The following is a 26,848-nucleotide window of genomic DNA, read 5'->3' as shown; positions in this document are numbered from 1 at the left end:
GCACCACCAATGTTAGGATGGTGTAATTGCATAAGTTTACATGGGCAGTTTCCATTATGATGATGATGGGGGAGGGGAAAGTTGACGCAAGTGAGACAAAAATATAATGGGAAGTAAGGTTTTATAGACAGGAAGCATGTGCAGATAAACTTATTAAAAACTAGATGGTATAAATGAATTGAGTTATTTTTAGTACAATGCATGTTATGAGGAAGCATTTTCAATGAATGCAGAAAATGCTGGAAATACTCAGCAGGTCAAGCAGCATCTGTGGAGAGAGAAACAGTTAACGTTTCAGGTCGAGGACCTTTAATCAGAACTGGAAAACGTTAGAGATGTAACAAATTTTAAGCAGGGGTAGGGGAAGAGGAGGAAAGAACAAAAGGGAAGGTCTGTGATAGAGTGGAAGGCAGGAGAGATTAAATGACAAAAAGCATGATACAGGAAACTTCGCGATATCCGGCACTGACGGGACCGGCGTGATGCCGATCTATGAAAACTTCCGGACAGACCAGCGCTAATGTTGAAGGATACGGAAGTTTTCATCTCCGTATCTGACAACAAACACTGTTGCTTAGCAACAGCTTGTAAACAGTCGGCCTGTACCTTGAAGCGTCTCTGTAGCTTAGCAACAGCTTCAGAGAGGCTTTCCAGAGACTGACTGCTTTTATAAAAAAAAAAAAAAAAATGCTAGGAGAAGAAGAAAAAAAAACCTAACAAAATGGCTGCTGATTTCTGCCGTTAGATCGAGGTTTCCGGACATACAACCTCCGGATAAACCAAAGTTTCCTGTAGTACAAAGCAAAAGGAGATGGTAATGGGACAAGTAAAGAAACAAAAGATGGGTCTGGAAGAGGTGTAAATGGGTATAGCAGAATCATCAACAGCTGTCATCTGAAAAAATAGGGGCAGATGTTATGGTCTGAAATTGTTGAACTCTATATCGAGTCCAGAAGGCTGTAAAGTGCCTAATCAAATGATGAGGTGCTGTTCCTCGAGCTTACATTGAGCTTCGTTGGAACAGTGTAAGAGGCCGAGGATGGAGAGGTCAGAGTGGGATTGGAGCGGAGAATTAAAGTGACAGGTGACCGGAAGCTCGGGGTCGCTCTTGCTGACTGAACGGAGGTGTTTCGTAAAGCAGTCACCCAATCTGCGTTTGGACTCCCCAATGTAGAGGAGACCACATCGTGAGCAGCATATACTAAATTGCAAAATATACAAGTAAATCGCTGTTTCACCTGGGAGGAGTATTTGGGGCCCTGGACAGTGGGAAGGGAGGAGGTAAAAGGGCAGATGTTGCATCTCCTGCGCTTGCACGGGAATATGCTGTGGGAAGGGGAAGGGGTAATTGAGGAGTGGACCAGGGTGTCGTGGAGGGAGCGGTCCCTTTGGAATGCTGATAGGGTATGGGAAGATCTGTTTGGTGGTGGGATTATGCTGGAGGTGGCGGAGGATGATCCGTTGAATGTAGAGGCTGGTGGGCTGAAAGGTGAGGACAGGGGGAACCTTTTTCCTCAACCGAGGATTCTCTATCGTGATTGAAATGGCCCTTGACCGTGTCTGTTCCATTTCCCGCACTTCTGCTCTCACTCCTTCCCCTCCCTCCTCAGAACCACGATAGGGTTCCCCTTGCCCTCACCTTTCACCCCACCAGCCTCCACATTCAATGGATCATCATCTGCCATATCCGTCATCTCTGTTCAGTCCGCAGGCGTGACCCCGAGCTTCCGGTCGCCTGTCACTTTAATTTTCCGTCCACTCCCACTCTGACCTCTGCATTTGCTTTTGCTTTGTACTATCATCCCTTTTGTCATTTAATCACTCCTGCCTACCACAGACCTTCCCTTTTGTTCTTTCCTCCCCTTTCCCTGCCCCTGCATTTGCTTAAAATCTGTTATGTCTCTAACTTTTTCCAGTTCTGACAAAAGGTCATCCTCTGCCAATGACGTGTTGCAGTTGTATCCTTTTAATCATGGCAGTATTGTAAATCGTTAGGTTCAAGATTTTTTTTCCCCCTTCAAAATGATGGTAATTTGCTTTTGAAGGAATTTCTCTAGGAGTTTGGTAGCTATTCCAGATTTTAAAGTAATTGTGGAAATTAATGGGTGGCTCAGCAAGTATTCCTTGAAAGCTTTTGCTTCCCATGTGCTCATTAACCGCCTGTTACTGCTTGCTCTATGTCTGAGGTGGCTGCTGGGACATGTAAGAAAATACATGGGAAACTGGGTTAGGAATTTTTTTAAGGAGTTGCAAATAATGCAACAGTTTTGATTAAGTGTATTATGGATATAACTAGGAAATGTTGATTGACTAATGTAATAATCCAATTAGAGATCATTGCCTTTTTTGCTTAGTGTTTGCATTTTCACTGTTCTAACCTAGAACAGATTAATCAGTTTGAAATGATAAACAATTGTTTTGTGTTGCTTTTATTGGAGGGGAGCAATTCTCTTCTATCAAATAAGAATCTGCACGTACAAACACCATGCTTTTTAAAAAAAAAAAGCAAAACAATCTTAAAATGCTTCTTTAATTGGAGCCTCAAATAGACCAGCACATTCGAATTTGCTAAGTTCATTGATCAAACAGCAGTTAAACTCTGAATCACCCGAGGCTTGGTTAACAGTTAGACTTTAGGAACTTGGAGACACAGCTCCACTTGAGCATATGCTGTTACAAATTTTACTGAATTTCCAAAAATGGCAGTCTAAAATGTGTTTCTTTGTTTTCCAGGGCAGACTTCTACGGGCAAAGAAGGAAATTGAGAAGCATTCAATTAACGATAAACAGGTGGGCGTAGAAGACTAGTAAGCTGTGCGAGTGCTGTATACTAGAGCATTTTGTGCGTGTTTGGGTGTGGAACACTTGTGATTTAAATGCAACCCTTGTATTTCTAAGTAGCTTCTTTGTTCACTGACATTTTATTGAAAGAGAGCAGTTCATTTGTGATTGGGGAATTAGAAAGCTTTCATTTTGGCAGGATAAATTGCGTAGCTCTGCAAATATGATGAAAATAATTCAGTTTCTGGCAAAATAATGTCAGCCAAGGTTTAAAAAAACTTTCTAATAGTTGGTTTTAAAACCAGTTAAATACTAACCATCCATAGCATCAGTATTTCTACCAGATTGGTTTCTTAGTTTTTATTTCTGTAGGGTATCACCATGTAAAGGCCCAAGTGACTGCAAGTGGGGCATATTCACTTTAAATTTACTGGGTATGCTGATGAGTTCTCTTCGGATACCCAGTCAGTATTGCACTTTTTTTGTCGTCTTCCCTTTTGAGGAAATGCTTACCCTTTATGCTGTTGCCTTCTTTCCGTACTCCACATTGCCCAGAGGTAGGCAATCTGTCATTGCGCAAGAGTGGTTTTGCTTCCCCCCTCTCGCTCCGTTGCATGCATGCTCTCTGTCTCGCTCTCCCTCTTGTGCTCCCTTGTGATTGTGCTCACCTGCACCTCACCCTCCCACTCTCATGTGCAGCACTCACCCCCCCCCCCCCTTATGTTTTCATGCCTCTTGGCCCCTTCTCTCCCTGTGCTCTTTTGCAGTCTCCCTCTTTTCCCCACCTCCTCCCCCATACAATCCATTTCATAGTGTAGTCACTTGTTTTCTAACTAATCTGGTTGATTCCTTCTTGCATAGTTGTATAGAATTTCATTTGCATGATAATTTCAGGAGATATTTGTGCTGTTTTGTATTCAATGATGCTTCCAGTGCATTGTGCTGCTTTTGTTTACAAAATGCACTTTTGGGAGTGAATACCTTCTGATTTGTTTCACAGGTAGTATTGTGTATATCTGTTGATGTATCAAAAGACTATGGACAAGTGCAAAGTGTGATTAAACAAGTAAGTTGGCTTTTGCTTTTTTCCAAACATACTAAACACTTACTTTGATGTAATAGACCCCATTTATATTTTGTTTATGCTTAGTAGAAGTGGTTGAAGAACTGCTGCGTCTGCTGGTGCTACAATGCTATGGAAACAGGCCTGCACTCTAAATGTGCTGACAGCCACACACACCTCTTACTCTCGCGTAGTTGTCTTTGATTTCTTTAATTTATCTAGGCCTCATTTAAATTACACTTGTTGCTGAAGTCGAGGCTTCCTGTTATGAACAATCCGATACTGTAATGTCTTCTTAGGCAGTCCCTCGGAACCGAGGATGACTTGCTTCCACGTTAAAAATGAGCTCACAGGTGGCTGATTAGTCCAATGTGGGACCTACAGTCTCTGTCACAGGTGGGGCAGACGGTGGTTGAAGGAGCGGGTGGGTGGGGTGCTTGGGTTGACTTGCGGTGCTTGTGCTTGGCTTGCGCTTGCTCCCGACTAAGAGACTCGAGGTGTTCAGCGCCTTCCCGGATGCTTCTCCTCCACTTTGTGCGGTCTTGGGCCAGGGATTCTCGGGTGTCAGTGGGGATGTTGCACTTTTTCAAGGAGGCTTTGAGGGTGTCCTTAAAGCGTTTCCTCTGCCCACCTGGGGCTCTCTTGCCGTGCCGGAGCTCCGAGTAGAGCGCTTGTTTTGGGAGTCTCGTATCGGGCATGCGGACAATGTGACCCGTCCATCGGAGCTGATTGAGCGTGGTCAGAGCTTCGATGCTGGCCTGAGCAAGAACACTGACGTTGGTGCGCCTATCCTGCCAATGGATTTGCAGAATCTTGCGGAGGCAGCGTTGGTGGTACCGCTCCAGTGCTTTGAGGTGCTTGCTGTACATGGTCCATGTCTCTGAGGCATACAGCAGGGCAGGTATCACTGCTGCCCTGTAGACCATGAGCTTAGTGCCGGGCTTGAGATCCTGGTCTTCAAACACTCTCTTCCTCAGGCGACCGAAGGCTGCACTGCCATTCATAGAAAAATGCATGGCATTGTAGAATTCAAACTCTAAAACACTGGAAATATCCCAGAAAACTTCATATTCATGTGTAATACAGGTAGACTATCCTTTATCCGAAAACCTTGGGACCAGCTGTTTCGGTTTTTGGAATTTTTCGGATTTCAGAAGGTTTTCATCTCCGTATCTGACAACAAACACTGTTGCTTAGCAACAGCTTGTAAACACTCTGGCCCTGCCTTGGAAGCGTCTCTGAAGCTGTTGCTAAGCTACAGAGACTCTTTCCACAGCCTGACTGTTTTTATAAAAAAATAAAATAAAAAATAATGCTAGGGGAAGAAAAAAAACCTAACAAAACAGCTGCTGATTTCTGCCGTTAGATCGAGGTTTTCAGCTCCCCCTGCTCCGTATCTGAATTCCTTGACTTAGAGGGGGTCTGGGGCTCGACTGCCGCCGCCAGTTGTGGGAAAGCCAGATATCGGCTGACTCCTACACTAAGCTGGCCTGCAAATCAGGTCGGGGGGTGGGGGGTGGGGGGGGGAAGAAAAGACTATCGGACGGGCCGCTGCAGCTATTGGACGGGCCGCTATATTGTTGGGTTCACTCTCCCGGTACCTCCTTCACACTGCCCGGCTCGGCCTGCAATCTCCTACCCAGGAGGGAACTCTGACCCTCTGCCCTGCTCACAGGGAAAGGCAGAGCTCCCGGACCACTCCTGTCATGTTTGGTGCCACTCGGGTCATGTCGTGCGCACGACTTACGCTCCACGAAAAAACTTTCGGTTTTTTAGAGGTTTTCGGTTTTCGGAAGTGCGGATAAAGGATAGTCTACCTGTAGTGGAATTTGGCTTATTTAGTTACCACAAATCAAAGGTCTTGGAATCGCAGAATGTTGCTGCAAAGTACTAAATCCTATGTAAAACCAGCGTCTCTGACTGTTAGTTACAACTGGGGTTTAGTATGGGAATTGATATCGTCATAGCTCCAAGAAAGAAACTTGAATTTTTTAAAACTTGTTTAATTACCTGTTGGAATAACCATACCTTGCTGAGAGCAGAAGGAAGTTAAATGTAGATCCATTTTTGCTGTCAACCACAAATGTATTATTTCAGAGTTTGTTATTGTAAATTGTATATCATTGTCCGAATGCTGTTTTGCTTGTTTTACGCAAATTCCAAACTGCTCTAGTATGAGAATAGTGAGGTGCTCGCTAAATAACATGGCTTAAAAGCCAACCTGAGTCTAACCAAAAGAGTTACGCTTTTTAATTGCATTGTTTATTTTTTGCCCGCACAGGTTCATTTTTTTTAAACCTTGCTTTGAGTGTGATTAAATCTGGGAATGCCAGATTATTAATAAATAAAGAATAGTTGACTTTTTTCAGGCAACCAAGCGGTTCAAAGTGGGAATCAGTTTCCCCTTTTCTCAACCAAACACATTTTTCCTGAAGCATTTTATTAATATTTAACTGTCACTCTAGGCACAAGAGAAGCTGGGACCAGTAGACATGCTTGTAAATTGTGCTGGAACATCTGTTGCTACAAAGTTTGAAGATGTTGACGTTGGCCTATTCAGAGTGAGTAATTTGCATAACTAAATTTAAAATTATTTTCTGTAAAGTGGAACAGTTTTTAGGAGTGTCTACTGCAAATTACATTCTATTTAACTACTTCAGAACTGAACAATTCCTACTAGTAAACATCCTTTCTTCTTCCCCTTTCTTCCTCCAAATATATGGATGCCTACCTTGAGCACTTGAATAGTTTAAAAGTCTTCTAATTCCTTAGGTATCCATTGTCTGCTAAAGTGTGCAATTGTGAATAATTTGGGACATGAATTGTGAAATGGCTGGGGGTTCAAAAAGTAGTGTCACATTTTTGAAACTTGATGTACTACCAGTTTATTTAAAAATAAAAGATGATGCATGATTGCACATTGTGTTGGTGCTCTAATGTACTGTTCCGTTAATTGGTAGTGTGCAGGTTCAGTCCTCTAATTAGTTAGTGCCATTTGATAAACCTCTGATCTCTGCTGCTCTTATTCCAGTCATTGGAATGTCTCAGAAAGCAGTCTGAGGCCTGGTTATAAAGTAACTTATCTTGGTAGAAGAACCATTCTATGCTCCAGGCAGTCTATAGAGAAGATTTTTTTTAAATTAAAGTGGGGTGACAAAGTAAAATTTCAAAGAAGTCTTGTGTGTTGCTTTTGAAAATACAAGTCTCTTAAGTGTGGGTATTGTGTATGGATGGAAATAGTTAATTGTGACTATAGTAAAGAAAGGCTCAACTGCTTAATTAGTATTGAAACAATTTTTGCTATTGTATGCATTGGTACAAAATAACACAATTTTCTAAAATACCCACGGGGAAAAATTCGGTTGCTTTGCACCTCTCATTAGCACCCGAGGGGGCGCTAATGGGAGGCGCAAAGCAACTAGCGCCTGGGCGCGGCGCCGCTAACTCCTCCCGCAAAATTCATTGGGAGGTTAGTGGCGGTGGTAGCCGGTAGTGCCCCGCGGTGCTGTGCCACCGGCGATGATGTCCTCACTGTGCGCAGCGCCCCGGCCGCAAACTTGGCTTGCGCCCCCTGACCTACTGCCGGACGCTATGTCCGACAGGGTCAGGGGGGAGTTCTTGCGGCTGAGGCGGCAATAATTAAAGGGCAGGTGTCAGGCAGCCTTTTTTTTTTTTGGGCCACCTGGCCTCCTGCTGTTGGGTGCCGGCTGCGCTACGACCCTCCCCTTTAATCAGGGGAGGGAGGCCTGCAGTACCGTGGCACTATGTGTCGACACGCATGGCACTGCTGCATTGAATTTAGGGTGCGGGGGCGAAGTTAGTGCCCCAAAGGGGGCGCAAGCCAATTTCCTCCCACCCTTCCCCCCCCCCCCCCCGGTTTTGGTTGAAATTGGTTTTAAGATAAGATTTGTTCATTTTTGTGTTTAAAATCTGACTTGCTTCCAGTGCCACCCTTCAATCATGAACAGTGATGGTGTGTGCCATTTCACTAATACACATGGTTTGTGATTTTTCTTTTTGAAAAGTCTGCAAACAAGAAGAAATGGAAAATCACATTTTGAAGTTTCATCACCAGTGAAGCAGTAGATTTTCTCCCTTGAATTTAAAAAAAAAGTTAAAAAAATAAACGTGCCAATATTATTCACCGAACCCTTCAAGAGGTCAATACGACGCTGTTCTTTAACTTCACTTGAGTATGACTTATTGGTTTGTTGCTCACTAACTATATGGTTCCTTACTTGTATGAAACTAAACTTGTTGCCGTTTTTCTTAAATCCTCCCTGCATCCAGCCTGTCTAGCCCTGTCAGAATTTTAAACGTTTCAATGAGATCCCCCCTCATTCTTCTAAACTCTAGTGAATACAGGCCTAGTTGACCCAATCTCTCCTCATACGACAGTCCTGCCATCCCAGGAATCAGTCTGATCCACCAAGTTTGATGACTGGAAATCTATCCTATCTGCCAGCTATGTCACAAGTAAAACCAGCTGTTTTTGCCTCTCTTCCTTTCTTGATGTAAACATTATCTGTGGCCAAGGCCTGAAGAATGGCAAGTGAACTGCTGCCAGCGCCTCTTCTGGCTCAGAAGTAACTGCTAAGAAGTGCACAGAGAAGTTGTCTTTGTCTCTTTTTTGGCCCCTCCTTGTTTAGGAGTGCCTGGTTTACACCTGACTCCCCACAATGGCACAGTTGAAATTGTCATCTCATGAAGAGTGCTTTTTGGATTCTTTGGGCTCGATTTTTCCAGGCCCGAGGAGGCGGGATTGGAGGCATGTGAGGTGTTAAAATCGCAAAAACTGGCGGGCGGGCCTGATCCTGCTTCCAACCCGCCTCCAAGCAATTTTCCCACATGCAAGTTTTCTGACCCTGTCTCCAAGAGGCGGGATAGGCCCTTAAGGCCCTTAACCAATTAAGTGTCTCTATAATCTCATTTTGAGAGGCCTTTCTGATTTTAACACTTTTCCCATGTGCTGCACGCCTCCTGTGAAACCTGGCAGCAGCACAAGTGGATTGCTTACTAACCGCTGCAGCTCCACCATTAAAAAGGAGTTTTCAGCAATCTTCATTTGCAGGTGGCAGAATTTTGTTGTCTCGGGTCTGGGGGAACTTTTAGCAAGCATACCCATTGTTGTGGAAGTTTGGGGCCTGACACCCATCTCCCGTGTGACCTCCTGGGAAACCCCTCTCCCCCACCTTGAATGAGCACTTCCTCAACTGAGGTATATACCAGAAGATGGGAAACATTTATTTCCTTTCCTCCTGGACATCAGATTCGGACGAAGACCAGCCGTGGCAGCAGCAGAACCATGAACAACACCAGCAGCAGCAGCAACAATAGGAGCGCCAAGCTGCTGCTCACCCACCTGAAGCTGCACAGGCCAGAAGGCGCCAGCGCGCGACCACATTGCTGCTCGGGATGCAAGGGACGCACTCATGTTGGCCAGATTTGCTTAGCCTGCACAATCAAACACTTTTGCCTTGCACCTTCTTGTCAGACCATCGACAATGGCCAAGAACCTGTGGATTCCTATCACTCTGACCACCATACTGACAATGTATTGGTGAGACCGCACCTGGAATACTGCGTACAGTTTTGGTGTCCATACTTAAGAAAGGACATACTTACTCTCGAGTCAGTACAAAGAAGATTCACTCGGTTAATCCCGGGGATGAGGGGATGGACATATGAGGAGAGGTTGAGTAGATTGGGACTCTATTCATTGGAGTTCAGAAGAATGAGAGGCGATCTTATTGAAACATATAAGATTGTGAAGGGGTTGGATCGGGTGGATGTGGGGAGGATGTTCCCGATGATAGGTGAAACTAGAACTAGGGGGCATAGTCTTAGAATAAGGGGCTGCTCTTTCAAAACTGAGATGAGGAGGAACTACTTCACTCACAGGGTGGTAGGTCCATGGAATATGCTGCCCCAAAAAGCTGTAGAAGCTACATCATTACATAAATTTAAAACAGAAATAGACAGTTTCCTAGAAGTAAAGGGAATTAAAGGTTGCGGGGAGCGGGCAGGAATTTGGACATGAGTCTAGGTTCGGATCGGTCATGGCCCTGTGGGTAGCGGAGCGGGCCCAGGGGCCGTGTAGCCTGATCCTGCTCCTATTTCGTGTGTCTAATTCTGTTAGATTCAGGAGATGGTTCTGTGATAGTGGATTGGCGGTTAGGATCAGATCAGCCATGATCTTATTGAATGGCGGAGCAGGCTCGAGGGGCCGATTGGCCTACTCCTGCTCCTATTTCTTATGTTCTTATGTAATTGCAAGTTGCCCTAAGCCCTCAATGTGGAAGTCCCATTTGCGAAATGACACACTCCACAACTGCAACAGTTTGCCATCAGAATTTTTTAATGACAATAAGCAACTGGTGGCATTTTAAAAATAAACACATTACACCCAAGTGACTACTTGTGTATTCTCTTCCTCTTACGCGTGCTCCTACGTGGTGCTTCCCCTGTGGCTTCAGCAGATGTGGAGGCCCCCTGCACACTTTCTTGCTGCTCCTGCCTCGACACCTTTGGCGGGCATCCTCTGGTATTGCGAGCCTCTGAGGACTCGGCAACAGTCTGCTGCTCCTGCGGCTGTGCAGGGGTTGAAATGCCAATCTCAGTTGGGTGGGGACTCTGGTGGGGCTCTGACCGAGGGCTCTGCAGTGGCATGGTTGTGTGAGTGCTTGGAGAGGGGCCCCCACTTTCTTGTTGTATTCCACCAACATCCCTCTCGTGGGTCAGCCCCACTTCAGAGCTAGCCAGTGGCTTGACAGCACCTTGCTGCAATTCAGGGGGGCCATGAGGACCCGTTTCTGTACTGGAAGTCCTACTCCCGAGGACTTGCCTGAAGGTCTGGTTTGTTTGCTCAAGAGCTGACCATCGCTCCTCAAGAGATGTCAGTCTATTCTGAACAAATACCATGTTTTCAATACCCTGGCGACTAAGCTCCTCCATGGACGTAGCCAGCCTCTCCCCGGCCGTAGCCAGCCTCTCCCCGGTGATGCGTTCATGTGCTAATGCCTCCACAAAGGCTCTGCTCATGTTAGCGATGGACTCCTCCATTCGCTCCACACTCGCAGCGACCCTGGAGACAAAACCTGCCAGAGACTCCTGCACCTCTTCCTGGAGTTCCAGCACCGCTCTTCTTCTGGATGGACCTGGAGGCAGAGTGTCTAGGACTCTCCACTGCTGTCCCTGTCTTCACCATCTGCTGATGCTCACTTGTGAGCTGTGATACACCAGGTGATAACACTGCACTATCTCGCGAAGGTACCACCGAGGTGTGAGTGTCTGCGCTGGTGCTGGGTGCGCTGAATTCTGCTGACGCTGTGCCCTCAGAGGTTGCCGCTTCCTCTGAGGAGTCTGGAGGCTCAGGCTGTTCCTCCTGGATAGTGGGGACGGGGGCTTTCGATTGTCCTGTGGGGGAGTAAAGGAACGAGTCAGAGATGAGGCCAAGGTTACATGCACATTGACTTTTGATCATCTGCAATATTCAATCTGTTAGAGCATCAGAATCATTATCAGTGACTCATGCAATGTCAATGAGAGAGATGATAAACTATTCTGTCACCAGCTTGCTCTGATGCACCCGCCTGTCCCTCCCCCACTTGCGCATCCTCCTCCACTCCCACGATCTCCAGGGCCGCCTCCTCCCAGGGGGTGAGCTGGGCTACTGAGGGTGGCCCTCCTCATGTCCTCGCTCTTTCCCTCTTATTGTGAGCTCTCTTTTCCTGCAATGAGGGAGACAAGTGGAGTTTGAGTGAGAATGAAGGGGTGAGTGTAGGGAATCCATATCATTGATGGCTAGAAGGAGACAAAGATGGAGTGAGGTGGCAAGACCAAGGCCCTCACTGTGTGTTGCAAGTTGTTTTCATAGCATCACAGCGATAGGGAGTATGAGGGCTGCATAGTCGAATAGTTAGGTGAATGTGACCATAGAGAGGGTAAGGGTGCAGGGATGTCAGTGTCAAGTGGGATGCGGAGGAAGAGGTTGCTAAAGCTGAGTGCTGGTGAGGAGAGGCAATGGGGATCAGATTGAGGGTGATGGGAAAATCATACTCACTTTTCCAGTGCGCAGAAGGTCATGAAACCTCTTCCTGCACTGCAGCCAGGTTCTGCGGCACATAGACAAAGAGTTGACCTCCTGGGCCACTTGCATCCACACAGCTTTCGTCTGCTGGGAAGGCTTCTTCCTCCCTGGGGAAGGGAAGAGCACCTCCTTATTTCCTCTTGCTCCCTCCACCAGAGCTTGCAGGGCGGCGTCATCGAACCTTGGTGCAGACTTTGGCCTACTGCTGGACATATTGGCTGGAGGAATCTATTACAGCAAAGGGCATAAGGTTTGCAGTCTGCAGAAGAAGCAAGGCTGCTTGCAGGCCTTAAATCCAGAAGCACTGATGACGTCAACGGAGGCGACTTTCAGGATGGAGAGACTAAGTGGACCAGGGGTTCCCACACGCTGGAAATCAATTGCTCAATTAGGGGAAAATCGCATCTTTTTCCCACATCAAATTGGAGTCGGGTGGCTAAGACGAAAAGCGGTTGACACGTCCCGCAGCCCGCCCCAGTGGCAAAATCGAGCCCTTTATGTTTAAGACAACTAACAAATATGGTATCCGCCAAGTCATAGGTGATTCATATACATGCCAACTTCGATAACTACCAAAGCTTGACTCAGTGGGTTTAAAGAAGCTGACGCCACCCCAAAAAGATGACCACTCCAAACTGTAAATACGTGCTGGATAGTCCATACTGTAGTCCAGGTGTTGTTCATGCAGTGCAGCCCTGGAGTTTGTGGTAAGCATGTCACTTTGCCAGTAGCAATGGCATTTTGTGAATTGCTGAGACACCACCTGTATCCTTTTCCTGTCTCACCAAGCACAGGAGCCAGGAAGGTACATACATTTTACTGGACTGAAAGTGACTTAAGACTGGTAGTTCTGCAGATTTTCAACATTTAAATGTCAACTTCTGGGTTCAAAACCCTGTCTCAGTGTACAAGGTTGACATCTATCTTTGTGTATATTAAGTATTGCAAAGTTTTGTATTTTAAATTTATCTGGACAGTTTAAATGGCTGAGTATTGTTTTTCTCCCAGAGGTTAATGGAAATCAATTATCTGGGTAGTGTTTATCCTACTCGAGCAGTCATTCACACCATGAAGGAAAGGAGGATGGGAAGGATAGTGTTTGTGTCCTCACAGGCAGGACAAGTGGGGTTATTCGGATACACCGCCTACTCTCCATCCAAATTTGCTCTGCGTGGATTGGCTGAATCTCTGCAAATGGAGGTACGTACATCAACATTTAATTTGTACCACATCTACTAGTACTTTGTTTTTTCTCTACAGATACAGCAAATTAGTGTTGACTTTGCTGTTTGAAATCGTCAAGGGCTAATGCTGTCTTTTAAATAGCAGATGTTTGTGGCCTCCATGATTTCTTGAGTCATGCTGGACTATGTTTCCAGCCTTTTTCTAGAACGTGCAGGCCCAGAATTTGCAGTCAGCAGCAAAGCAAAGGTGTTGGCTGCTGGCCCCGAAGTAGCTTCACACAAGGATCTCTCCAAACAAGGAGATCTCAATCCCTGTGTCAAAGCTTGGGTTTTCCAACCTTCAATTCAGTTCAATGGACTGCAATGGGGATTCCCTTGTTCAAACTGCTGTGACGTCAATGGGCTGTCTAAGCAGCCAATCAAAAGGCAGAATTCTCAGACAGCGAACAAGGCAATGAGTAAGCTCTTAAAATTCTAACTTTTAAAATAGTTAGAGAGAAAAAGAAAGTTTGGGACTCGCATGGGGAAAAGGCAAACCAGAAATAAAGATGGCCAAACTTTTTTTAAAAATTAAAAATTCTTTTGAACAGTTTCTTTTAATTTAAATTTTTATTAAAATGGACAAATTTCACACTGCATAAAATTAAAATTAGTTTTCCAGGCCCTTAACATTTGTTTAGCAGTCAATACGCTGTTAAAACCCCAGTTATACCTAATCCCTTTGGGTCTAACTTTTAGTGGGGAAATTAGCAGCGTACTTACTTTTGTCCGTTTCAATGATTTCCGAGATTTTGCTGATTGCCGGCTCGGGGGGGGGGGGGCAGACAGAGCACAGCCAGTTTCGGAGCGGTCATTGAGAGACCGTAACTTTGGGATTTCCGCAAGCGCCTGCACCAAATCCGAAGTTGTGGTCAGTTTCAAAGGCAGAATGACGGCGAACACTAGCAGAAATTTCTCTTATTTTTGGGCCTGCCTTAGTCGAAGGTTCAAATTAAGTTCTCCTCATAGGCACTTCTCTCTCTGGAATTTGGGGGGGTGGGGAGTGGAGGATTGGCAACGTTACCGCAGACCATTCTTTGTGTGTACAGCAGCTAGCTAAATAGTGATTTTTGACAAGGTGATAGAGCAGGATTGTTGCTTGTTTCTTTTGAGCTACGAAATGGTGAGAGAGTTGGAAAGAAGGACATGAATGGAGGAAAACTGTCAAACCCATCTTGACGGATGGACATATTGATGCTTTTTTTCATCTTGCAGTAGGTAGATAAGAATCTGTGTACAAATATGCATGTATATATTCTTAAATGGGTCACGCTCCAATGAAAACTAAGTAAACATTTCCTGTGGAAATTCCACATTTGCCTGTTGTTTCCCTGTCCTGCGAGTAGATGGCACTCTAACAGGAAGCTAACAGACAGATGAGAGCAAGAGACCATATGTTCTGACTGTGTGTGTAAAGCCATTGAACATTGTATAAAAATATTTACTCTGAATTTTAAAAAAAATTATGTCGTCATTAAGGCATTTTGATATTTCATGTTTCAGAATTTAATTCTCATTCTCTTCCTAAAACACTCATAAAAATATTCAAGTATAGTTACTTTTCAATTAATTAACTTTCATTTTACATAGAAACATAGAAGATAGGAGCAGGAGTAGGCCATTCAATGCGATCATGGCTGATCATCCAAACTCAGTACCCTGTCCCTGCTTTCTCCCCATATCCCTTGATCCCTTTAGCCTTAAGAAATATATCCAACTCCTTCTTGAATATATTTAATGAATTGGCCTCTACTGCCTTCTGTGGTAGAGAATTCCACAGGTTCACCACTCTCTGGGTGAAGAAATTCCTCCTCATCTCTGTCCTAAATGGCTTACCCCATATCCTTAGACTGTGACCCCTGGTTCTGGACTCCCCGACCATCGGGAACATCCTTCCTGCATCTAGCCTGTCTAGTCCTGTTAGAATTTTATAAGTTTCAATGAGATCCCCTCTCATTCTTCTAAACTCCAGTGAGTACAAGCCCAATCGACCCAATCTCTCCTCATATGTCATTCCTGCCATCCCAGGTGTCAGCCTGGTGAATCTTCGCTGCACTCCTTCCATGGCAAGAACATCCTTCCTCAGATAAGGCGACCAAAACTGCACACAATACTCAAGGTGTGGTCTCACCAAGGCCCTGTACAACTGCAGCAAGACATCCTTGTTCCTGTACTCAAACCCTCGCTACGAAGGCCAACATACCATGTGCCTTCTTAACCGCCTGCTGCACCTACATGCTTACCTTCAGCGACTGGTGCACAAGGATGCCCAGGTCTCGTTGCACTTCCCCTTCTCCCAATCTATTGCCATTCAGATAATAATCTGCCGCCTTGTTTTTGCCACCAAAGTGGATAACCTCGCATTTATCCACGTTATAGTGCATCTGCCACTTCTGCCCAATCACCCAACCTGTCCAAATCATACTGGAGTTTCTCGGCATCCTCCTCACAGCACACACTCCCACCTGGCTTTGTGTCGTCTGCAAACTTGGAGATATTACATCTAGTTCCCTCGTCCAGATCATTAATATATATTGTGAATAGCTGGGGTCCAAGGACTGATCCCTGCGGTACCCCACTAGTCACTGCTTGCCACTCGGAAAAAGAGCCGTTTATTCCAACTCTGCTTTCTGTCTGCCAACCAGTTCTTTATCCAAGTCAATACCTTGCCCCCAATTCCATGTGCCTTAACTTTGCACGCTAATCTCTTATGCGGGACCTTATCGAAAGCCTTTTGAAAGTCCAAATACACCACATCCACTGGTTCTCCCTTATCTATTGTTACCAGTTACATCCTCAAAAAATTCCAGTAGATTAGTGAAGCACGATTTACCTTTTGTAAATCCATGTTGCCTTTGTCCGATCCGGTCACTCTTTTCCAAGTGCTCTGCTATTGCATCTTTTATAATGGACTCTAGCATTTTCCCCACTACCGATGTCAGGCTTACCGGTCTGTAATTCCCCGTTTTCTCTCTACCACCTTTTTTGAACAGTGGGGTAACATTAGCTACCCGCCAATCCATGGGTACTGTTCCAGAGTCTATCGAATTTTGGAAGATGACCAGCAATGCATCTACTGATTCTATGGCCACTTCCTTAAGTACCCTAGGATGTCGATTATCAGGCCCTGGGGATTTATCGGCCTTCAATCCCGTCAATTTCCCTAACACCATTTCCCTACAAATACTGATTTCTATCAGTTCCTCCCTTTCATTAGACCCTGTGTTCCCTGACATCTTTGGGAGGTTATTTGTGTTCTCCTTTGTGAAGACAGAACCAAAGTATGTATTTAATTGGTCTGCCATTTCTTTGTTCCCCATTATAAATTCCCCTGATTCTGACTGCAAGGGACCTACGCTTGACTTCACCAATCTTTTTCTCTTCACATAGCTATAGAAGCTTTTACAGTTAGTTTTTATGTTCCCTGCAAGCTTACTCTCATACTCTATTGTCCCCCTCTTAATTAATCCCTTTGTCCCCCTTTGTTGAATCCTAAACTGCTCCCAATCCTCAGGTTTACTGCTTTTTCTAACCAATTTATATGTTCTCTCCTTGGATCTTATGCTATCCCTAATTTCCTTTGTTAGCCATGGTTGAGTCACCTTTTTTGTTTTATTTTTATGCCAAACTGGGATGAACAAATTCTGTAGTTCATCCATGCGATCTTTGAATGTTTGCCATTGCCTATCCACCATCAACCCTTTTGAGTGACATTCCCCAATCAATCCTACCCAACTCGTGCCTCATCCCATCATAGTTTCCTTTATTTAAATTCAGGACCCTAGTCTCTGAGTCAACTACTTCACTCTCCATCTTAATGAAGAATTCCATCATATGATCGCTAGACCAGAGGGGCCTCGCACAACAAGATTGCTAATTAATCCTTTCTCATTACAGAATACCCAGTCTAAGATAGCCTGATCTCTAGTGGGTTCCTCGACATATTGGTCCAGGAAACCATCCCGTATGCACTCCAGGAATTCCTCCCCCACAGTATTGTTACTAATTTGGTTAGCCCAATCTATATGTAGATTAAAGTCACCCATGATAACTGCTGTGCCCTTATTACACGCTTCTCTAATTTCCCTTTTAATGCCATCCCCGACCTCCGCATTACTGTTTGACGGTCTATATACCACTCCCACTAACGTTTTCTGCCCCTTTGGTATTTCTCAGTTCTACCCATACAGATTCCACATCATCAGAGCTAATATCCTTCCTTACAATTGTGTTAATCCCCTCTTTAACCAGCAATGCTACCCCACCTCCTTTTCCTTTTTGGCTATCTTTCCTGAATATTGAATACCCCTGGATGTTGAGTTCCCAGCCTTGGCCACCCTGGAGCCATGTTTCCGTAATCCCAATCATATCATATTCGTTTACCTCTATTTGCGCAGCTAATTCATCCACTTTATCCCGAATGCTCCTCGCATTAAGACACAAAGCCTTCAGGCTTGGTTTTTTTTAACGCTCTTAGATCTTTTAGAATTATTATTTACTGTGGCCATGTTTGATTTAAACCCTTGATTTCTCTGTCTGCCACTTTTGGTTTTTCTCCTTCCTGTCTTTTGCTTTTATCCTTGTTTCCCTTTCCTCTGTCTCCCCGCTCAGGTTCCGAACCCCCTGCCATTTTAGTTTAAACCCTCCCCCATAGCACTAGCAAACACTCCCCCTAGGACATCAGTCCTGGCCCTGCCCATTTTAATTTGTCACTTTCCCTATTTTACATTAAATTTTTACTTTTTTATTCTGAATAGCTTAAATATAGCTGCGCAATATTGCATTATCTCATGCACCATATAATCATCTTCCTATCAAACAATTGTGTGCAAATATGGGCACCAGTCAACAAATTTGAACCAGAAAACCCTGCCAACACCCTCGTAATACTCTAATAACATAATTTGCCATAAATCAGTGGCCCTGATAGTGTATTGTCCGTTGCATGGGATAAAACAGAATATCCTCTAGTTTGTTGTGAGCAGCCCCAATGGGAGATTTGCAACATGTTCATTGCATCAATTAAAAAGAAATAATGTAACTAGATATACCATTTTAAGGACCTGTTTCATTGATTACATTAAGTCTTCACCCTTTGCCCTCCCTTTTCCCTAACATGAGAAAATTAAATAGGCACAGAGTTAAATTCAGAGTGGGCTGGTGAGACATTGGCCAGAAGTTTCGGGAGATGGGCGGGAAACCCGGAGGCCAGGTTTCCTGCAGTTGCCTGATTTGTATGTGAGGCCTCAGTTTCCTGCCCGCAGCCAGCCAAATTGAGAGGTTGGCTGGCTGCGGGCAGGCAGGCCTGCAGCTGCAGAGAGGGAAGGATGGGGGGTGGGGGAGTCGGTTAGGGATCGGAGATTCGATTGGGGGTGGGGGGAGTCGGTCAGGGATTGGTAGTGGGGAGGAAGAGAGGATTGTGGCCAGCTACTGGAGGATTGTGGCCTGTCTCGGCATCATTGTGGGGGCGGGGGCGGGTGGAAGGCCTCATGAGGTGGTCTCAGATCACGGGGGTTGGTAGTGACCCTGGATCCAGGAGATAGGTATAAAGCCGCTTTTTTTTATTCATTCACTTATGGGATGTGGGCATCGCTGGCAAGGATGGCATTTGTTGCCCATCCCTCCACTGGCTCAACGAGCCGATTGGTCTCCTTCTGTGCTGTAACCATTCTATGATTCTAATTGCCCTTGAGACAGTGAACCGCTGCAGTCTGTGTGGTCAAGGTATTCCCACAGTAACTTTATTGTAATGGTTTGGTACAACTGAGTGGCTTGGTCAGCCATTTCAGAGGGCAGTTAAGAGTCAACCACATTGCTGTGGGTCTGGAGTCACATGTAGGCCAGACCAGGTAAGGATGGCAGATTTCCTTCCCTAAAGGGCATTAGTGAATCAGCTGGGTTTTTTATAACAATCTGGTAGTTTTCTTGGTCACCATAGTAGCTTTTATAATCCAGATTTATTTAATTAACTGCATTTAAATTCCCCAGCTGCCGTGGTGGGATTTGAACTCATGCCTCCGGATTATTTGTCCAGGCCTCTAGATTACAAATCCAATAATATAACTACTATGCTACCTCCTGGAAGCATCAGCCCCCACCTCGCTTTAACTGCCGGGTTTTACAAATTGTATAAAACCTGTCCGCATGCAGTTAAAAACAAAATGGAGGTTAAAAAAGAGAGGCTTCCAGCCTCAATATAATACTTAAGTTGATGTTCGGCCCCCCTGGGAGCGGGTTAGTCGCCCGCCCCTGTCCTGTCTCCGTTAAAACCAGAAGTAGGCGGGTTGGTATGTTGGCCTTTTATTACAAGAGGATTTGAGTATAAGAGTAAAGACATCTTATTGCAGTTATATAGGGTCCTGATGAGACCACACCTGGAGTATTGTGTCCAGTTTTGGTCTCCTTACCTAAGGAAGGATATACTTGCCATAGAGGGAGCGCAACGAAGGTTCACCAGACTGATTTCTGGGATTGGGTGGGGGGGGGGGGTGGGGGGAGATTGTCCTATGAGGAGAGATTGAGTAGACTAGGCCTATATTCTCTGGAGTTTAGAAGAATGAGAGGTGATCTCATTGAAACATACAAAATTCTTACAGGGTAGATGCAGAGAGGATGTTTCTTCTGGCTGGGGAGTCTAGAACCAGGTGTCACAGTCTCAGAATAGGGGGTCGGCCATTTAGGACGGAAATGAGGAGAAATTTCTTCACGGAAGGTGGTGAATCTTTGGAATTTTCTACCCTAGAGGGCTGTGGAGGCTCAGTCGTTGAGTATATCCAAGACAGAGATCGATAGATTTTTGGATAGATGCTCATTGAAGAGCTTTTTTTTAATGATGTCAAGCTTGCCAGATTTGATTGTAGAGTGTTTTATCCAAAATTTTGCTTGTTTACATTTCTAGGTGAAGCCATACAATATCTACATTACAGTTGCTTACCCGCCTGACACAGACACGCCTGGCTTTCAAGAAGAGAATAAAGGCAAGGTAAATGGTAGATTTTTAAAAAAAGAAACTGGCTGATGCTTTTTTTATACAAAGGGGTGGGGGAGATTTTTCTGTCCCTTTTCTAGGTCACTCCAGCACCATGTGTGCTTGAGAAAGCAGATGATGTGCTTCTTGACCCCTCTGCAGCCCTATAAGGAAGTGCATGAGAGTGGCTTCAGATTCTTCGATTTTTCCTTTTTTGTTCTTTGAAAGTAAAAATAAGATTTATTTATCTTCCCATTTTCCATAGGAATTTTAAGCAATTTCTCATAGTAAAATACTGAGAAAACTGCAGCCGTAAAAAGTTAGAATCAGAGAACATGTACGATTTTCTCGTGCTAAAGAAGATCACTGGTTGCCTTGGACACTTTCCAGGCACTGGACAATATTTGTTTTTAATTCGTTTTATGGGAATTTACTATACAAACCTATATTCTTTTGATGAAGGGGTGTTGAGGCTTGTATTATTAAATGCTATGTATTTGTTGTAGAAGTGAAAGCGACTTTTAAAACGGTCCCCTAAGTGGAATCTAGTTACTATACAGGTAGACTATCCTTTATCCGAACTTCCGAAAACCTCTAAAAACCGAAAGTTTTTTCGTTCAGGGTAAGTCGTGCGCACGACATGACCAGAGTGGCGCACGACTTACGCTGAGCAGGGCAGAGGGTCACAGAGTTCCCTCCTGGGTAGGAGATTGCAGGCCGAGCCGGGCAGTGTGAAGGAGGTACCGGGAGAGTGAACCCAACAATACAGCGGCCTGTCCGATAGCTGCGGCAGCCCGTCCGATATTCTTTTCCCCCCTGCCGACCCCCCGCCGACCCCCACCCCTGACAAATTTCCCAGTCTTATAAAATACCTTCTGAAATCCGAAATTTTCCAAAAACTGAAACACGGCTGGTTCCAAGGTTTTCAGATAAAGGATACTCTACCTGTATTACAAATCTTTTGTTCTAATCCAAGCTTGCCTTGTTGGTCAAGTGTAAACCTCAGTAAGATTACCTCCTAATAACTTAATCAGTCACTGTGTTTGTAATACCAACTATCAAGTGTTGCAACATAAGAACATAAGAAACAGGAGCAGGAGTAGGCCAATCGGCCCCTCGAGCCTGCTCCACCATTCAATAAGATCATGGCTGATCTGATCCTAACCTCAAATCTTCTATCACTCTCCATCCACCCGAGCCCATGTGATCTCCCGGGAGAGGCGAAAAACCAGATAAAAGACCCAATGGCCAATTTGGGAGAAAAAAATCTGGGAAATTCCTCTCTGACCCATCTAGGCGATCGAAACTCGTCCAGGATCACTCTGTCCCTATATTTTCTACAGTACTTACCTTCTGTAAAGGCGATCTCCACCCCAGCCAGGAACAGGAATAAAACCATCTCCTGAAATCTAACACAGAATTAGAACACAGTAGGAGCAGAACCAGGCTACACGGCCCCTGGGCCCACTCCACTACCCACAGGGCCATGACCATTCCGAACCTAGACTCCTGTCCAATTTCCTGCCCGCTCCCCGTAACCCGTAATTCCCTTTACTTCGAGCAACATTTTCTCTCAACTATCTGCATTGTAGTGTTTGGCATTAATGGTGAATTGTTTACAATATATTTTTAATATTGGGATTCTGTTATCCAGCAGAGCCTGTCTTGGGTACTTCAAGAATTGAATCAATTAAATCTGTGGTGAGAAATTTCCAGTTCATATATTTAAAAACAAATCCTAAGGTGGTCCATTAGTGACTGGGTTTTGTTGAATAAACCATACAAACAAATCCGAAAGTGTCAAAGAAAGCAGAACTCCATTGAAAATGAGCTAAAAACAAAGTCACTCCTATGGAAAATTTTAATTAGGGTTAGGAGGATTCGAAACGATCTGGGGACTTGACTGATGATCCGGGGACTTGACTGATGATCCGGAGACATGAGTTCAAATCCTACCAAGACAGCTGGGGAATTTAAAATCAGGTACTTCATTAAATAAATCTGGAATAAACAGCTAGTGTCAGTAATGGTGACCATGAAACTACCGTATTATCATTAAAAACCCATCTGTTCACTAATGTCCTTTAGGGAAGGAATGCTGTCCTTGTCCAGTCTGGCCTATATGTGACTCCAGACCCACAGCAACGTGGTTGACTCCTAACTGCCCTCTGAAATGGCCTAGTAAGCCACTCTGTTGTATCAAAACTGCTATGATAAAATATAATTAACCAGATGGATCACCCAGCATCGACCGAGGCATCTAATTCGGACACGACAAAGCACACCCAGCCCAGTCGACCCTCAAGTCTTACTCACTAACATCTGGGGACTTGTGCCAAAATTGGAAGAGCTGTCCACGGACTAGTCAAGCAACAGTCAGACATAGTCATACTAACAGAATCATACCTTTCAGCCAACGTCCCAGACTCCTCCATCACTATCCCTGGGTATGCCCTGTCCCTCTGGCAGGACAGACCCACCAGAGGTGGCGTCACTGTGGTATACAGTCAGGAGGGCGTGGCCCTGGGAGTCCTCAGCATTGACCCCGGACTCCATGAAGTCTCATGGCATCAGGTCACGCATGGACAAGGAACCCTCCTGCTGATTACCACCTACCGCTCTCCCTCAGCTGATGAATCGGTACTCCTCCATGTTGAACAGCATTTGGAAGAAGCACTGGGGGTAGCAAGGACACAGAATGTACTCTGGGTGGGGGACTTCAATACACCGCGGAAGCAGCATGCTATAGACCAAGCTAAGCGATCCCACAACCAACTGATCAGATCAAAGCTCTGCAGTCCTCCCACATCCAATAATGAATGGTGGTGGACAATTAAACAACTAACTGGAGGAGGGAGCTCCATGAACATCCCTATTGAATAGTATAGCACAGAAGGAAGCTATTCAGCCCATCGAGACTGCACCAGCTCTTTTCGAAGAGTATTCCAGTTAGTCCTACACCCCCTGGTTTTTCCCCACATCCCTGCAATTTTTTTGCCTTCCAAGTATTTATTCAATTTCCTTTTGAAGGCTACTATTGAATCTGTATTCACCACCCTATCAGGCAGCGCATTCCAAATGCTAACTACGCGTAAAATTGTTTGTCCTCGTGTCACCTCTGGTTCTTTTGCCAATCACCTTAAATCTGTGCCCTCGTTATCGTTATCCTCAATGATGGCGGAGCCCAGCACGTGAGTGCAAAAGATAAGGCTGAAGTGCAGAGTGGATGATCTAACTCTGCCTCCTCCTGAGGTCCCTACCATCACAGAAGCCAGTCTTCAGCCAATTCAATTCACTCCACGTGATGCCAAGGAACAGCTGAGCACACTGGGTGCAGCAAAGGCCCCGACAACATCTCGGCTGTAGTGCTGAAGACTTGTGTCCAGAACTAGCCGCAACTCTAGCCAAGCTGTTCCAGTACAGCTACAACACTTGCATCTACCTGACAATGTGGAAAATTGCCCAGGTACGGTACAGCCTTGGGCCAAACCTGGACAAAAGAGCTGAATTCCAGAGGTGACTGCCCTTGACATTAAGGCAGCATTTGACCGAGTGTGGCATCAAGAAGCCCTAGAGAAATTGGAATCAGGGAAACTCTCCACTGGCTGGAGTCATACCTAGCACAAAGGAATGTTGGTTGTGGTTGTTGGAGGCCAATCATCTCAGCCCTAGAACATTGCTGCAGGTGTTCCTCAGGGCGGTGTCCTAAACCCAATCATCTTCAGCTACTTCATCAATGACCTTCCCTCCATCATAAGGTCAGAAGTGGGAATGTTCGTTGATTGCAGAGTGTTCAGTTCCATTTGCAATTCCTCAGAAAATGAAGCAGTCTATACCTGGATACAGCAAGACCTGGACAATATCAGGCTTGGGCTGATGTGTGGCGCGAATGTTACTTGCCACTTAAGTGCCAGGCAATGACCATCTCCAACAAGAGAAAGTCTAACCACCTCCCCATGCCATTCAACAGCATCGCCATCGTCTAATCCCCCACCATCAACATCCTGGGGGGTCATCATTGACCAGAAACTTAACTGGACCAGCCACACAAATACTGTGGCTACAAGAGCAGGTCAGAGGCTGGGTATTCTGTGGCGAGTGTTTCACCTCCTGACTCCCCAAAGCCTTTCCACCATCTACAAGGCACAAGTCAGGAGTGTGATGGAATACTCTCTACTTGCCTGGATGAGTGCAGCTGCAACAACACTCAAGAAGCTCGATACCACCCAAGGCCAAGCAGCTCGCTTCATTGACACCCTATCCACCACCTTAAACATTCATTTCCTCCACCACTGGTGCACCGTGGCTGCAGTGTGTACCATCTACAAGATGCACTGCAGCAACTCGCCAAGACTTCTTAGACAGCACCTTCCAAACCCGCGACTTCTGCCACAAGGCCAGCAGGCGCATGGGAACACCACCACCTCCAAGTTCTCCTCGTCACACACAATCCTGACTTGGAAATATATCATCGTTCCTTCAGTGTCATAGAAACATAGAAAAATAGGAGCAGGAGGAGGCCATTCGGCCCTTTGAGTCTGCTCCGCCATTCAATATGATCATGGCTGATCCTCTATCTCAATACCATATTCCCGCTCTCTCCCCATACCCCTTGATGCCTTTTGTGTCTAGAATGTCGCTGGGTAAAAATCCTGGAACCCCGTACCTAACGGCACTGTGGGAGTACCTTCAGCACATGGACTGCAGCAGCTCAGCACCACCTTTTTCAATGGCAATTAGGGATGGGCAATAAATGCTGGCCTTGCCAGCGACGCCCAGATCCTGTGAATGAATTTTTTTTTTTTAAATTGCTGCTCCGATGATGACAAATTAGGATATTATCTGGCTTATTGACTTCTCAAACAATTAATTGTTTATTTTTTCTGGCATTTCCTTACTTCAGAATCAGTATATGAATTGAGAATATTTTGTTTCCTAGCCGTTGGAGACCAAATTGATCTCTGAAACATCAGGACTATGTCAGCCAGACCAAGTGGCAAAAATCATTGTAAAAGATGCAGTGGTAAGTGCCTATTGAGAGAAATCTGAATAACATATTTAAGGGGCTTGTAAATTACAGCCACAGTTTCCCCACATGCCATTTTTTTTAGCTTTGTCTTAGAAGACACTGAGAGGAGGATAAGTCACTTTTCTTTCCTCCTCTAACCAGGATGGAGAAACAAAATGGCCTGAACCTCCCGATGTTTGTCTTTAATTCTCCTGTACTCAGTTAGAATGGTATTGTCTGAGGCCACCTATCTCCCTTGTGCCACGAAGTAGTGTGACATGGGGAATTTTTAAAAAGTGTTGTAATACAACAACTTCTGTCAAAGTTTGTACCTTTTTTATAATGTTTGAAAAGGCTGTGATTTTTATACTCCAGGTACTGGACTAGCAGCAACCCAGAGGTCGCGAATTTAAATCCTACCATGGCAGGTTCTGAAATAGAATTCAATAAATCTGGTCATTTGTGCTGGCTTCAGAAGCAATTCGCATGAAAACTTCTGGACTGTTGTAAAAACCCAACTGGTCCATTAATGTTCTTTAGGGAATGCAAACCCTACCCAGTCCACAGTCCAACACTATATGGTTGTATTTTAATATCCCCTCAACTGGGGATAGGGCAATAGATATGGCCTTGCCAGTGTTGCCCATATCCCAAGAACGAAAAAAGTTTGATATATCTGAAAATTCTGGGGTATGGAGGCAGGATTGAGTGACTTAGTGATGTATAGTGTCGTGAAACAGTGTGGCAACACCAGTAAAATGATCACAAAAAAGAGCAACTGTTGGGACATTTCCTAAATAGTAGGAAATGTCCCAAGGTGCATCACAGGAGTGTAATCAGACAAAAATATAACTTTGAACTCTCTCTCCTTGCCTTCTCCCTATCCTCCATTTTCAACCAGGACACATCAATCCTAATCATTACCATGCCTAATTCACAAAACATGGTCATTTTGGATTATGTATTGGATGCCATTTAACTGCTAGTGATGTGGTATTTCTAAAACTTGTGGACATGATTCTGTAATGTATAGAACAATCATGTTGCAACTGTATTGTCTGATTGTATAAATATTGAAGTGTGATAGCTGTGATTGTACTATTTATACAATTAAAGTACTGAGCGATATTAATTTTTTTTATTGTAGAAAAGATATCTATTGCAAAATGTTTCTTAAAATTGTAAGTGTGTCTTTCCCCTCTTTTACCTCCCCCCCTCAACTAGCAAGGAAACTTTAACAGTTCAGTTGGTTCTGATGGATACATGCTGTCTTCACTCACCTGTGGTATGTCTCCTGTCACTACTATTACAGAGGGTCTTCAGCAGGTATGTGAATATTTGTGAATTTCTATTTTCGCTTTTCTAAGAACTTGATGAGTGAGGATCTTTGTTTTCATTTTTTTTTTAACTTTTTTTTTTAAACATCCAGATTTTGAAAATATTCCTCATCAGATTTTTCTCTGCTCAAAAATTGACCAGATTTCCTGAAACCTTGCAGTTTTTGTAAGTCTCGAGATTTAGTTCCTTGCTGTACACAGAAATGAGGTCTCGTGTGGTCTGTAGTGTGTTCCCCCATCCTCCTCTCCAGTAAAGCATCAAAAGGCAAGTCAGGTAACTTAGAATTATAGGTTTACTTACAACTCTGGAGCCTCTAATTGCTAGCCACCAAATTCCATTTCAGCATGCTGAAATTCCCATTTTGTCTATTATCTCCCCC

The 26,848-nt window shown here is 44.8% G+C and overlaps 1 protein-coding gene across 2 annotated transcripts in view; it reads left to right on the top strand.

Moving 5' to 3' along the window:
* Positions 1-26,848, top strand: part of kdsr (3-ketodihydrosphingosine reductase) — a 52,958-nt gene that overhangs the window by 11,694 nt on the left and 14,416 nt on the right. For both annotated transcript variants that reach the window (XM_085988694.1, XM_085988693.1), the window contains exons 3-9: positions 2,734-2,790; positions 3,782-3,847; positions 6,310-6,405; positions 12,942-13,133; positions 20,055-20,138; positions 25,063-25,146; positions 26,356-26,457. In XM_085988694.1, coding sequence (XP_085844820.1) covers positions 2,734-2,790; positions 3,782-3,847; positions 6,310-6,405; positions 12,942-13,133; positions 20,055-20,138; positions 25,063-25,146; positions 26,356-26,457 — 681 coding nt within the window. The remainder of the gene's footprint in view (positions 1-2,733; positions 2,791-3,781; positions 3,848-6,309; positions 6,406-12,941; positions 13,134-20,054; positions 20,139-25,062; positions 25,147-26,355; positions 26,458-26,848) is intronic.

Source organism: Somniosus microcephalus, chromosome 5 (genome assembly GCF_052327205.1).
Source record: "Somniosus microcephalus isolate GS21.2 chromosome 5, FLI_Smic_1.0, whole genome shotgun sequence".
In the NCBI taxonomy this organism is placed as follows: Eukaryota; Metazoa; Chordata; class Chondrichthyes; order Squaliformes; family Somniosidae; genus Somniosus; species Somniosus microcephalus.
This window is presented reverse-complemented; position numbering and strand designations above follow the sequence as displayed.